The sequence below is a fragment of the Oncorhynchus masou genome, chromosome 32, assembly GCF_036934945.1.
Source record: "Oncorhynchus masou masou isolate Uvic2021 chromosome 32, UVic_Omas_1.1, whole genome shotgun sequence".
NCBI classification, from domain to species: domain Eukaryota; kingdom Metazoa; phylum Chordata; class Actinopteri; order Salmoniformes; family Salmonidae; genus Oncorhynchus; species Oncorhynchus masou.
In genome coordinates, this window is record NC_088243.1 from 45,412,312 (window position 1) to 45,427,229 (window position 14,918).

Consider the following 14,918-nt stretch of genomic DNA (forward strand, 5'->3'; position numbering starts at 1 on the left):
CAGGTGAAAGCAGGGTGGTACTATTTCTCCTCCTCGCTCTCAACTGTGGCCACACTCCAAGAAAGTCAGCATCCACTGTTCCAGTCCCTTATATGGATCCCACAAGGTAAAGGAAACTGTGGGAGACCAAGGAACACCTGGAGAAGATCTGTAATGTAAAGATTGAAGAACTGAAATACTCATGGAACTTGAGAAACTGGCCCAAAAGTGAAGAAGATCATTTGTGGATGACCTATGCTCCTCAAGGAGTAAAAGGGTTTAAGTCTAGTATGTCTGTGTCCTTATCACTGCCGATGCTGCTCCTGACAGAGATACTGGCGATGAATGAGTTCATCTTTTGGGTGTACATGTCCCCGGCATTAAAGTAAGGTATACTGGGGTCAGGGATATTAATATCATTATTATTGCATTGGTCCGCCTCGTTATTGGTCTGATCAGCATCCATGGCCTTTTGCCTTTGGTAGTACATGGAGAACTTGTTGAAGATAATGGTGATAGGCAGGGCCACAACCAGCAGCCCACAGATGATGCACAGTGTTGCCACTAGCTTCCCTAACACCGTCACTGGGCAGGTGTCGCCGTAGCCTACCGTCGTCATGCTAATAGTGGCCCACCACCAGCCCACAGGGATGGTCGTTATGTCCGACTCCTCTGACTCCTTCTCCACAAAGTAGATGAGGGTGGAGAAGATGGAAATGCCCACATAGAGAAAGAGCATCAGGAGGCCCACCTCATGGTAGCTATGCCTTAGCGTGGCACCCAAAGAGCGCAGCCCCGCTGAGTGGCGGGCCAGCTTGAGGATGCGGAAGATGCGCATCAGCCGCAGGATCTGCACCACCTTCCCCACGTTTTCCAACTCCTCGTTCTCCTCGTCCACCATCTCAAAGGCCAACGTGGCATAGAAAGGCACGATGGACACAAAGTCGATGATGTTGAGCGCGTTACTCAGGAATTTCCGGGGGCACGGTGCCACGGAAAGCCGCACCAGGAACTCCACAGAGAAGCTGACAACGCACACAGCCTCGAAGATAGCCAGCACTGGGTCTTCAATCTCCTTGTCGTTGAGGTCCACCTGGTGGAACTCGGGAATGCTGTGGATGCACATGGCCACGATGGAGGTCAGCACCATGGCCAGTGAGGCCACGGCGATCACCTTGGCCAAACGTGAGTAGCCTGGGTTCTCCAGGCGCAGCCAGATGTTCTTGCGGACCTCCGAGCACCAGGTACCCTCAAACTTCTCCAAGTCCTGGTCTATAGTTGAGAGATCCTCCATGGATGAGTCAATGCTCCTGAACTGCTGATGTTGCTCATCGCTCCTCCGGTCCCAGTCCTTGTCCTCTGCAAACTCCCTCTGCTCTTGAAACTTGTTGCTGCAGCAGGAGTCCAGGTGGAGATCCTTGATGCCCCAGTACTCAATCTCCTGGCTGAAGGAGAAGACACACAGCTCCTCCATCAGGTGGATCTTGCCCGTGTGGTAGAAGTTAAGGACATAGCGGAAGAAACGCGGGTTGCGGTCAAAATAGTACTCCTTGTCGGTGGGGCTGAAGTCATCGCAAAGCTCCAGGATGGCGTCCTCGGAGACGCAGCCCAACAGGCACCCCAGGCGGGTCCTGGGAAAGCGCTGCAGGATGCTGCGCTCCACGTGCTGCTTAAAGCCGCCCACGTTAAGGTTGAGGAAGCTTTCGTCTGTGCCACGCCTGTGAAGGATCTGGCCATACAGCATGGTGGATCTGTGGCATGGGTGGAGCCTTATGAGAAGGGGGAGGCGTTCACTAGTCAATCCTTGCACAGGTCATTTCCAGGCTGAAGATCCATCACCTACACAAGAAAACAATATACCAACATCAGTGACTTGCACAAACCACAGCATTGGTATACTATATCTGTTTCAAACTGAGAGAAAAAACGATTTGCACACGACTTGCAAACTCTGGCCTGAGTTTGAGACATTGGGCAAATGAATATTTCTTCCACAATATATTTTGGTTCTAAAAAGCTTTGAGCTTTCAGCAAACAAATAGTATATAATTTATTTATCACAAATAAATGTATCTTATAAAACATACCTTATCATAGTGCTTTGGCCTACATTACAGTGCTTTATATGAACATGATACCTTGATATTGTTCCACAGTGTTGGGCTCATTGAGACTCAAGTTGAGATATTATGTATCGAGACTTCAATTATCGATGGCCCAGATCCATGCTACAATCCCTGTGCTTTATAAACCGATCATACAAATATAAAAATAAACATTATTAACCAACATAAAAATAAACATTATTTGATAAGTTATTGGTTTATTCATTTAGTACTTTTATTTAACCTAGATAACATTATTAAAAGTACTTCAGAACGTTCCTACATCAATGTAATAATGGATAATAAAATATATTCAGAAGAGTTGTGCCAAGCCAAAGAGCTGAAACTGAAGTTAATGCGACACAATACAAAAACACAATAGAAACCACAGCACAGATCACTATTTAAGAAGGTTAGACTCCCCACAAACAACAAAACTTCAACAACAAAATGACATACCTGCCTTCCGGGATCCCCTTTATATTAAAGAACATTATTCCAGAGGCAAACAAATTTTTCTGAAAGGCTCGTCAACTCGCGCTCCTCCCACGTCCCATCATACTGATTCGGTCCGGATGCTACGGGCATTTTGAAGAGGAGCAAAGTGATCAATGGCCAAGGGAAGGATCAATGCGTCACTCAGTGGTCCATTTACCAGTAGCGTGCGCGCTCGCACCTCTCACTCCTCAAGCTGCGCACTATTCACTTCGTGCGCGAGGCGTCCACAGAGAGAGACGCACGCGGAAAATAAGCTGAGTAGACGGGAAAGTTTCTTCAAGGGAAATCGAAGTAAGATCTCACATTTCAAGGCTATTCAGTGTAAATTAAGCTTGAAACACGGAACGTGCAAGAAATGCTGAATTGACAACTCCAAAAGCAAGATGAACAAAGCGTTTTGCATGATGGCTCACCAGTCTCAGCTAACATTGTTATTAGTTGACATTGACAAATGTTGAATGTTTGGACCTACTTAAATTAGACTACTACTTCACCACAAAAGCATGACCAATATCATAGTATAGGACAGTATTATGCTGTATAATATTACAATTGAATGATATACATAGGTGTAAAGTACTTACGTATAAATACTTTATAGAACTACTTAAGTAGTTATTTTTTAGGTATCTACTTTACTTTACTATTTGTGACGGACCTGCTCAAGTTGGTCTTATGTAGCAAAATTTGAAATTGTGTTTCTTACATTAGATAAAATTAGTGACTCAACACTACAAAATGGTTTGTCATACACTGCATTTGAGGAACAATGAGCAAGTAATTCTGCTTTGAAAGTTAATAAACTTGTCAACTCACTTTTGAGAAAATGGCCTTTGAATTTTTTGGTACCTACTGGAGAGCTCTCCTTTATCTACACCCATTCAGCATTGTTCACACTCGTAAGCCAGCACCACCCATCTCTTTAAGGATTCACATGTGAGGTCATGTGCTAAACAGTGAGTAGTGTGGTAAAAGTAGTGGCCTACAATAAGGAAAAATTCCAGGTAAACAGAAATATTTTATAAATATTAGATGACACTTACCCAGACACACTTGTCTAAATTGATGGGTCATGTGAAAGAAATGCTATAACCCCCAGCCACATCTTGCAAAGTGCATGGGTCTCTACAGAAGGTGTAAACAGTACAGCCAAATGGTTACTTGCATAGTAGCAATATCATAAATAGATAGGGTCAATATAAATAAAATAATATACAGTATGTACAAGAACAATATCAGTATCAGTGATAGATTAGGTATTTATATATCTACATACAATCAGGGGTAAAATGGCTGAGCAGCAGGATAAAAAAAATAGTAGCAGCAACGTATGCTGTGTGTTAGGTGATAATTATTTGAATAGAGGCACTGCAGATAGTGCTGATCACTGGTCTGTAAGAACCACGCATGAACAAGGGAATCTATATTCGGAGAGCCTGTTTCTGTCCTGCCCTTGATTTTGGTGCAGGGCATGTTGATGTCCAGATCCTCTTCGTTGCAAATCTCCCTGATCTTCTCAAAAACATAAGTTTGTCTAGCTGTGTTCAGTCCAGGTGGGGCTTGTACAGGCAGACCATCTATGGGAGGAAGGATGTCAGCTTTGCGCAGCAGCTGAAACCTGGTCCCGACAGTCCGAACGCTCCTTGGCTACAACACCAGGCTACAGAGCATCAAAGCTGTAAAACAGGAAATAACACACATTACAACCTTGCATAACATCAATTCACCTCCTAAGTTTAGATAATAAGAATGACCTCATACAATGCAATGAAATTGATTTTCTCTTCGTATGACTGGTGGAGGAGAGTCAGGCGTGTTCTATTGATGCTGAGAGACAAATTCCAGATACAAATATTTTGGCATTATTTTACGATAGCTGTAATCACCGTCAGACACACCTGGCTAACTTGATGGGTCATGTAATCATCTGGCGATGATTGGAGTATTTTGGAGCAAAGAGCTGGTTGAGAGAATGCCAAGAGTGAGCAAAGCTGTCATCAAGGCAAAGGGTGGATACTTTTGAGAATATAAAATATATTTGGATTTGTTTAACACTTTTTTGATTACTCTATGATTCCATATGTGTTATTTCATGGTGTTGATGTCTTCACTATTATTCTACAATGTATAAAATACAAAAACATTAAGAAAAACCCTTGAATGCGTAGGGGTATCCAGACTTTTGACTGATAAAGTAGCACTGTGGAACAGGCCTGTGTGCATGCGCGCTCGCACCTCTCACTCCCCAAGCTGCGCACTAACCAAAATAATAAACAATCGCCATTGTTTCTTCCAGAATATAACTTAAAAATGCTTAGTTCAACTGTCAACATGCAACATTTCAGCATTTCAATATGTTTCGATCAGTACTGTGTATGGTTAAAACTATCATTTTTATCTCATGGATGGTCAGCCCTTGCATCCATAGTTCTGTCATATATACATTTGAGAGTGATTACATTTTTCTAACCCTCCATCCCTCTGCTGTGTTTACCAAAACAAGTTGCGGGAAGGGTGATTGCCTCTTTAATAATATCCTCCGCTGGTCCATGACCGGGATGACTGAGGTCCATGATAAGACAAAGGGCTAGAGTGGACGGCAGGAGCAGTTAGTATAAATGTCCTTGAGAAGCCAGCTACCATAAATAATCCTCTATCTCCATCTACAGGTTTAACAAGGGACATGCAATGGTATCTACCAGAGCCTTATACAGTTAATATAAGAATGGTATCCACAAGCAAAGGGTTGTTTCTACTAATGCATTATTACTGTAGACTTTTCCCATCCTCTCAACTGTAATAATAACACCCAATAATAACTATAATAATAATATAAAACTACAGCTATACCACACAATAACAACAATGTTTATAAGGAGAGAGTGTGTCCTTTATCTCAGCATGCAACTGTTTAAGCACTAAGACTGAGCATGGGGTGAATGGCTTCTCAATCAAGGTCCATTGAAATCTCAGTAGGTCAACTTAACATATTTGTTTAAATGTATGTTTTTCACTCAAAAGTACTATTCTCTGCATCAAAATGTTCAGTTTCACTTGATATTGCATATACAGTGCCTTGAGAAAGTATTCGGCCCCCTTGAACTTTGCGAACTTTTGCCACATTTCAGGCTTCAAACATAAAGATATAAAACTGTATTTTTGTGTGAAGAATCAACAACAAGTGGGACACAATCATGAAGTGGAACGACATTTATTGGATATTTCAAGGGGGGTGAATACTTTCGCAAGGCACTGTATGTTTGTGCCTCATGGGGCAATAATGTTTGATTGTAGCTTTTTGTGTGGTCTCGGTTCTGTGGAATTTTATATATTTGTTCATACTGTTACCCATGTAAGTAATAAAACAAATTTGCCCACTCAATCATGTATTTCAGTCAATGAGATTTTATGCATTTCATGTTTTCCTCATTCACAATTTAGAGCCTTTTTAAGTTTGTAAAAATATCATCCCTGCAATTTAGCTATGGATCAACCAGGTGGAGAAAGAATAAGCTTATCTCTCACCATAAATACTCAAATGACTGAGATCTGCTTTTTTGGGACCTTGAAGAAAATGGACTCAACAATACAATTACAATACAATTATTTGACATCTACTTCATTGAATCCACACTTCAAATATAGGTGTTCTTTATAGTAACTCCCAATGCTGATATGTCATGTATTGTTCTGTGTGATACCAATAGGTGGCAGAAAAAAATGTACACAAGCCAAGGATCCCACTCCTGTTGCCAGCCTGACCTTAATCATCCTGATTTTGAACTTGGCTGTATTCATAAGACAGACTGAAACTGGGACTACTTGGACTTGTCCAATATGAAACAATTATTTTTCTGTTGCATACTTGTTGCAGACATTAATTAACATGGCTCAAATAGAGTTAAAGATATTTTTGCAAACTAGGACCAGCTCATGCAGGGAGATTATGAAATTCCTTTAACATGGTTTACATCAGTTATTAATTTCATCACAACAACCTCCCTGATCAGCATTACTGCTCAACTGGAAGTTAAAGGCGGACACATCAAATATTCTCGTCTTTAAATATTTAATATTAAGAGAAAATACTGCTTAATAAGAGCTAAGAACATATAATATGTACTCTGTCAACAAACAAAGTTCAAACCTTAGTGATACAGTGCTTTCAGAAAGTATTCACACCCACTAACTTTTTCCAAATGTTGTTGTGTTACAGTTTGAATTTAAAATGGATTACATTTAGATGTTTTGTCACTGGCCAAATCATAATACTGTCAAATTGTCAAAATGGAAATATGTTTTTCGAAAGTTTTACGAATTAATACAAAATTAAAAGATGAAATGTCTTGAGTCAGTAAGTATTCAATTCCTTTGTTATAGCAAGCTTAAATAAGTTCAGGAATAAAAATGTGCTTAACAAGTCACATAATATGTTGCAAGGTCTCCCTCTGTGTGTGATAATCGTGTTTAACATGATTTTTGTATTGACTACCTCATCTCTCTACCCCACACATAATAGTTATCTGTATCTGTATCTCATTCAAGCAGTGAATTTCAAACACAGATTCAACCACAAAGACCAGGGAGGATTTCCAATGGCTCGCAAAGAAGGGCATCTATTGGAAGATGGCAACAAACAAAAAAACGCAGACATTGAATATACCTTTCAGCATGCTTAAGTTATTAATTACACTTTGGATGTTATATCAATACGCTCAGTCACTACAAAGATATAGGCGTCCTTCCTAATTCAGTTGTGTCACGCCTGCTCCCGCTCTTCCCCCCCTGGCGCTTTTACGCACACCTGCCTTCCCTCGTCACGCGCTTCAGCGATATTGGACTCACTCAATCACCTGTTTATTACCTCCCCTATATTTGTCAGTTCCCCAGCTCTCTTCCCCGCTGCTGAATTGTTTGTCATATGTCTGCATTACCCGTGTGCTGACGCTGTTCCTGTCTTGTTGTCTGTCTGTTCTCAAATAAATGTCTGACTCCCCTGTACCTGCTTGTCCTGTCCGGTGTCGGTCTTTAGTTGCCAGAGAAAGGAAACTGCTCAGGGATTTCAGCATGAGGCCAATGGTGTCTTTAAAAAAGTTATAGAGTTTTATGGCTGGGATATGATACAACTGAGGATGGATCAACAACATTGTTGTTACTCCACAATAATACCCTAATTGACATCAAATATTTCAAATCCTGCATCCTGTTTGCAACAAGGCACTAAAGAAATACTGCAAACATGTGGCAAAGCAATTAACTATTTGTCCTGAATATAAAGTGGGGCAAGCATGAGTTTTTTATGCACGCAACAGGACAGTTCATCCACGCTGACCTCAAACTAAGGCACTCTGCCTTCTTTTATTTATAGGCTGTTTCAACTTGTCAATTTCAAATGATTTTCCAACAAGTTGTATTTTAGAAAAAATAATTGAGGTGTGTTCTGCCTCCTCATTAATTCACATAAAAGTAGGTCATTTCAATTTGCGGGCAATTTATTTTTTGTGCACTACTTAGCTGGACAAACTTCCCCAAGCACCTCCCAATTGTTTCCGCAGATCAAGTATGCTGTCAGAGGAGGAGGAGGTGGAGCAAGGATCGGACTAAAATGCAGCGTGATAGGTGTCCATGTTATTTAATTAGAAAACTCAACATGAACACAAATACAAAATAACAAAGTGAACTGACAACAAAACAGTCCCCTGTGTCACAGACACAGGAAACAATCACCCACAAAATACCCAAAGAACATGGCTGCCTAAATATGGTTCCCAATCAGAGACAACGATAAACACCTGCCTCTAATTGAGAACCAATCTAAGCAACCATAGACTTACATAAACACAGAGACTAGAAAACACCCCGTAAACATACAAAACCCCTAGACTAGACAAAACACATAAATCCCCCATGTCACACCCTGACCTTATCAACATAACAAAGATAACTAAGGCCAGGGCGTGCCATATGCAGACATTTGCGCATCTCCAGTCGGAACAGGACATGTACAAACTTTTTCACATTTTCCGGCTGGCGCCAGGTTCGCCTTCATTGTTGATTTCATTACTACATGATAACTTTGGACATGTGTGCATTTCTATCAAAACAAGTGCCTTATTACGTTATAATAGTTTCTGTATGTCGTGTTATGTTGTTTCTATTTTAAGTCACTATGTATGGAGCTTAATATATTTATGCGTATTCCTTATAACTGCAGGCACGCTAGCTAAAGAAACTATTTTCATAATCTTTATGGTGTTATACTCAATCGTGCTTATGTAGCTAGCTACATTCTTCTATTAGCTCTGTAAAACAATGCTAATTGCGTCAGAGAAGTATTCATTTGTTTTGTCATTTGAAGCTACACTGGCCTTATGACCATGGTTTGTTTTCATTTGGCCTGTTTAGCATAGCTCTGTTCTGCCCTGCCCCTTTGTGGAGCTCAACAGTTACTGTTTCTTGCTGTTTTATATAACTCATTTGTGATTTTGTCAATGCAATTTATAATTTTATTGGAAGTGTTACTATGTCACTTTGTAACATTGTTTAATCGCTACAGTATATCCTGATATTGTATTCTAATGACTAATTGTAACGGTTTTTGTGTGGTGAAGGAGAGGCGGACCAAAATGCTGCGTGGTTTCTATTCATGGTTCTTTAATAAAGAAAAAAACTATACATGAATAGACTAACAAAAACAATAAACGTGAGAATACCTAAACAGCCCTATCTGGTGCAAACACAAAGACAGGAACAATCACCCACAAACACACAGTGAAACCCAGGCTACCTAAGTATGATTCTCAATCAGAGACAACTAATGACACCTGCCTCTGATTGAAAACCATACTAGGCCGAAACATAGAAATACCCAAATCATAGAAAAACAAACAGACTGCCCACCCCTACTCACGCCCTGACCATACTAAATCATGACAAAACAAAGGAAATAAAGGTCAGAACGTGAAACTAATAATTCCTCTTTATTCTGTACTTTCAGAAACCAAACACACAAACAGCATTTGCCAATATCATAATTGGAGCTGAAGATCGAGGCCAGATTTTGTGTGCTAGCGTACTCTCCTTTACAGTTGTACTGGATGAAAACACAGCAAGAAAACACATAGGCCTATATGTAATAGTTGTCTATTTTATTTAAGTATTGGTGGTGGTTGAACAACAAAAACGTGTTTACTTGAGGGAAAAAACTGCAAGAATATACTGACAACTTATGAATATGCATAACCCTTATCTCATATTCCTGCAGTGATTGAACAACAACTGCATTTCCACCCCGCATCATGGCAGATCATCGGTCATGTCAGTCAGTCAGTAATTGATGCAGATGTGCTCAAAGCTTGAACATCTGGTACTCCCCAAAGCATGGTGAAACACAGTGGTGTGGCTCAAGCTTAACACGTACTTTGTCAACCTCCTCTGCTTCCTTCTCCTGGTGCCAGACAGGCAGACTTTGCAGTGCCTCTGTGTGTGACTACCTTGAGTAGCAGTTTGAGGGACTTCACAGGGAAAATGCTATGCAATGAGGCGTAGGGGATTGTCTGCAGCAGGACGGCCCCCAGTGGATTGGCGCCGAGGGGTGTGGTGCTCCTCCAGCAGCTCCCTCATTAGGTATTAGGTTCTCTGAACTTTTGGTAGGTAATTACTTCACCTATGGGGGTGTGGGGAGTATGAAGCAGTGGGGGAGATATTGTCACTATAATTGTATAATGAAACTGTATGTGTTTTGACTATGCTGGCTCCTCATCTTGGCAAGGGACATAACAAAGAACTTGACCCCAAACCTGTGCCTTTTGTAGGGAATATATTGACGGAACGCCAGCCTACCCTTCTATATCACCAGGGACTCATAAAGGCATAGCTCCTGGTATGGCGCAAGACCCGACCAAATGCTGATATCAGGCTGGTATGCACATTTCTTAATTTTGTGTAACGGTTCATTTAGTTTGGCAGTAGCATTGTTGACGAAATGCAGTCATCGCAGCAGAACTAAGGAGCGGTCTTGGGAAAAGAGGGCGGCAAAGAAAGGAGTTGCAAACATAGGATCTGTACTCTAGTATTCTCTTCGGGAGTTCTTCTTTACTATTCCCATGAGAAGGACTGTCACCAGGAAGATATACATTTCACGAATTGTGGTTGTCACCCATTTAGTGAGTTTCCCCCTCACTCCTGGCTCTTTCTTTTCCTCTAGCTCCAAGGCAAACCGATTAGTCATCTCTACTATGTCTCCCACCAGCTCCTCTGTCAGAAACAGCTTCAAGCACTCTGCCTCAGAGGGAAATGGCAAGGGGATTTGCATTCCAGACTGGGACTCAAAGCAAACAGCAGGGCCAGGAGGGGTGAAATGGCTGGCGGCCTTCCAGCTACCACAGACCTGCTGTACTTCATCCACTGTCGGTCTGCATCCATCACCACCAGCATCTTCAAAGAGACCTGGAACTTCGTCAGTGGACAAGGGGTCCTCAGGTTCAGGGTTCTCAATGGCTACAATGTTGGGGGCAGCTCCTCACTGTCACTGTGAAAATCTGATTCCTGACTTTCATACTCAGACTCATTGTCAGAATTTATTAAAATCTCCAGAATTTCCGCATTTGTGAGTTGTCTCCTTTTGAGAGATATTGCTAATGCTACAGCTCAGCTCACTAGCTACATACATAAACAACAACACTGAATTGCTCAGAGTGGGAGTGAGAGGTTACGTGATTGACTGCCAGCACATGCCACTTGTATCAATAAATCACTATCAGAAAATGTTTTGTGGGGTAATTATTTATCTTATTTATCTTTGGTCTGTCAGACCAAAGATGTTATAACAAAATGGAGTGAGGGAGGGTTCACTCATTTTTCGAGTAAACTTCCAGAAGAGAATGAACATGGTAGACGACACACCCCCTTCAACATGTATACTATAAACAGACCAAACTCATCTTGTCTCCTCTTATTATCTTTGGTTGATGTGAAAAAATAAAACATGTCAGCAAGCACGAACTACCCATCGTCGGATTACTTTAGATTTCTATAAAGTGTTTTACTCAATTATTTTGATGAATGGTGAGCTCACCCGTAATGTGATTATTATAAAAAGTAATTGCTATTAGCTAATTGATATTGTAGTTTTTGTCAGCTGAGAGTTATAAAAATATGATGCTTGTGTTATATCGATCTCTCCTCAGTTAGCGGTAGGACAAATATAGCCTACATTTTCCAGTTTGGATGATTGTGTTATGCTGTAGCTACTTTTGTGAATGTCGAAACATTGCATCCAAAAATAAACTGGTCACATTCCGGACTTTACTTGGTATGGACTGTGTTAGTGCAAAATGTTTCTGTGAAAAAACAGTGTGGCCAGATCAAATGCTGACTGTTGTGTCAATCGCAATGGGACCTTCTAAATAAGCGTTCTAATCCCACCGTAGAATGATCACACACGATTTTTGGTATGTGAGAAAAGGTTAAAACACAAGGCCAAATCTACACTGGATTTCTTTATCAAGAAGACAGTGAATAATCCTGATGTTCATAGTTCCAGTTTTGATTGAAATCTACTTGAAAATCTATGGCAATACCTGAAAATGGCTGTCTAGCAATGATCGACAACAAAATTTGACAGAGCTTGAAGAATTATGAAAACAATTATGGGCAAATGTTGCACAATCCAGGTGTGGAAAGCTATTAGAGACTTAACCAGAAAGAGTCACAGCTGTAATTGCTGCCAAAGATGCTTTTACAAAGTATTGACTTTGTGTTTTGAATACTTATGTAAGTTAGACATTTCTGTATTTCATTTTCAATAAATGTGCAAAGAATCCTAAAAATGGGGAGTCATGTGGGACCGCTGAAAGATATGGCAGCACGAGAGCTCCTAATACCTGCATGTAAATACTGGAATTCAACAGCATACGCTTTCATTTTTGTCTTAATATATTGACTTGAAGTACAGTTTAAAATAAAGATAATTTTCAGTTTGAAACATTACACTAAAGTGGCGTTATTGGAATGCAGACATACTCAAAAAACGTCTTAAAGCCTAACACGTGGTATTGCCACATTGACTAGCAAACAGACAGCAAGTCCTCCTGAATCCCCCCACCAAGATATAGATAAAAATATAAACCAAGAGGGAAGAAAACAGTAAATCTGAATGATCAAATGGGAAAGATGAACACGACTTTGCTGGATGTTGCATCTGATGTCTCCACGATAAAAACAACAACTTTCGAGCTAAAAGGTAAAAGTTGATACGAGGATGGATGGGGCAGATTTTGACAGTGGAGGAAACCCTCCCGTTTGTAGAAGGATAATGAGAATCATGAGAAAAAGCTAGACATTGTGGAATCGTGTCGAAAAATTTGAGAACAAAACTAGGACAAATATGGTGAGATTACTTAATCTGAAATAGGGGAGTGAGGCTGGTGGTGCACTAATCGCATGTGTGCAGAAAATCATCGCAGAAGGATTTGGATTTGACGACAGGCATGAATTCGAAATTGACCGAACCCTTTGCAGCTTAACAATGCCTAATGAGAATGGGCCCCCGAGAACGTTTCTCATCCGCATTCTACGATCTACAGCCCAGGACAAGGTACTTAAAGTGGCTAAAGAAAAGGGTGGCGTTCAGTGGGAAGGCTGCCGGCTGTCTTTTTTCCCAGACCTGTCCAAGGAACTGGCAATGAGGAGGAAGTTTGCAAGGTGAAGAAACAACTACACGAGAAGAACGTCAGGCACACACTGGCATTCCCAGCGACCCTGCTCTTTACTTGGAAGGGAAAGAAAATGATTTAAGGACAACATGGAGGCAGAGAGATTCTTGCTAGAGCAAGATGTTTAACCTAGATAAAGAAGGAGAGACAGAAGGTAAAATACAAGTTGAATTGGCCTGAGAGTCTTTAGTTGCCTTTTGGCAAATGCCAAGTGGGCTGTCATCAGCATTTTTACTGATGAATGGCTTCCGCCTCGCCAGTCGTGTGTAGATTAACGAGGGAAAAAAGTATTTATTTTAATCCATTTTAGAATAAGACTAATGTAACAAAATGTGGAAAGCGTTGTGGAGTCTAAATACTTTCTAAATGCACTGTATCCATCTAGCAGGGCTTTCTTTAATGTTGGTGTACCACAGGGCAGCACTCTAGGCCCTCTATTCTTTTCTATATTTACCAATGACCTGCCACTGGCATGAAAAAAGACTGTATGTCCATGTATGCTGATGATTCAACCATATACGTGTCAACAATCACAGCTAATGAAGGCACTGAAATCTTTCACAAGGAATTGCAGTCAGTTTTGGAATGGGTGGCCAGCAATAAACTGGTACTCAACATCTCTAAAACTAAGAGCATTGTATGTGGTACAAATCATTCCCTACGCTCTGTACCTCAGCTGAATCTGGTAATGAATGGTGTGGCTGTTGAACAAGTTGAGGAGACCATATTAATTGGTGTTACCTTAGGTTGTACAGTGTCGTGGTCAAAACAAATAGATTCAATGGTTGAAAAGATGGGGAGAGGTCTGTGCATAATTAAGAGATTCTCTGCGTTTTTAACACCACACTCAAAAAAGCAAGTCCTGCAGGCTGAAGTGTCGTCTTATCTTGATTATTGTCCTGAAATGTGGTCAAGTGCTGCAAAGAAAGACCTAGTTAAGCTGCAGCTGGCCCAGAACAGAGCGGCACATCTTGCTCTTCATTGTAATTAGAGGACTACTATAAATACTATGCATGCCAGTCTCTCTTGGCTAAGAGATGAGGGAAGGCTGACTGCTTCATTCTTTTTATAAGAAATATTAATGAGTGGAAAACTACCAATTGTTTGCATAGTCAACTTACACACATCTCTGACACACACACACTTACCCCACCAGACATACCACTAGTGGTCTTTTCAAAGTTGACAAATCCAAAACAAATTCAAGAAAGTGTACAGTACTATACAGAGCCATTATTGCATCAAATTTCCATCTCATATTGCTCAAACGAACATCAAACATGTTTTAATAAAAATGATGAAGTAACACGATGATGAAAAATGATGAAGGCACAATGCCTCTCCCTATTTGACCTAGAAATGTGTACGTACGTATTGAAATGAAGACTATGTGTGCCGTTTTAAATGTATGTAGTTCTGTCCTTCAGCTGTTATTGTCTATTAATGTTCTGTATTATGCCATATTTCATGCTTTGTGTGGACCCCAGGAAGAGTAACTGCTGCTATCGCCACAGCGAATGGGGATCCTAATAAAGTCAAATAAAAATATTGCTATCAGGTTGTAAGTCCTAGCTGGCCTGCCTGGTATATTGTTTGCTACCTCCACCCATTCGGGATGCAC

General features: G+C 40.8%; 1 protein-coding gene across 1 annotated transcript; it reads right to left on the minus strand.

The window, feature by feature from the left end:
• Positions 1–241: 241 nt before the first annotated feature.
• LOC135527209 (potassium voltage-gated channel subfamily S member 3-like) lies at positions 242–1,723 on the minus strand. The gene has a single exon (XM_064955821.1). The coding sequence runs from the start codon at positions 1,721–1,723 to the stop codon at positions 242–244; it is 1,482 nt and encodes a 493-aa protein (XP_064811893.1).
• Positions 1,724–14,918: the final 13,195 nt, after the last annotated feature.

What these genes read in the sequence shown, in the direction of transcription:
- LOC135527209 (XM_064955821.1), bottom strand. Translation starts at nt 1,723, where the DNA reads ATGCTGTATGGCCAGATCCTTCACAGGCGTGGCACAGACGAAAGCTTC.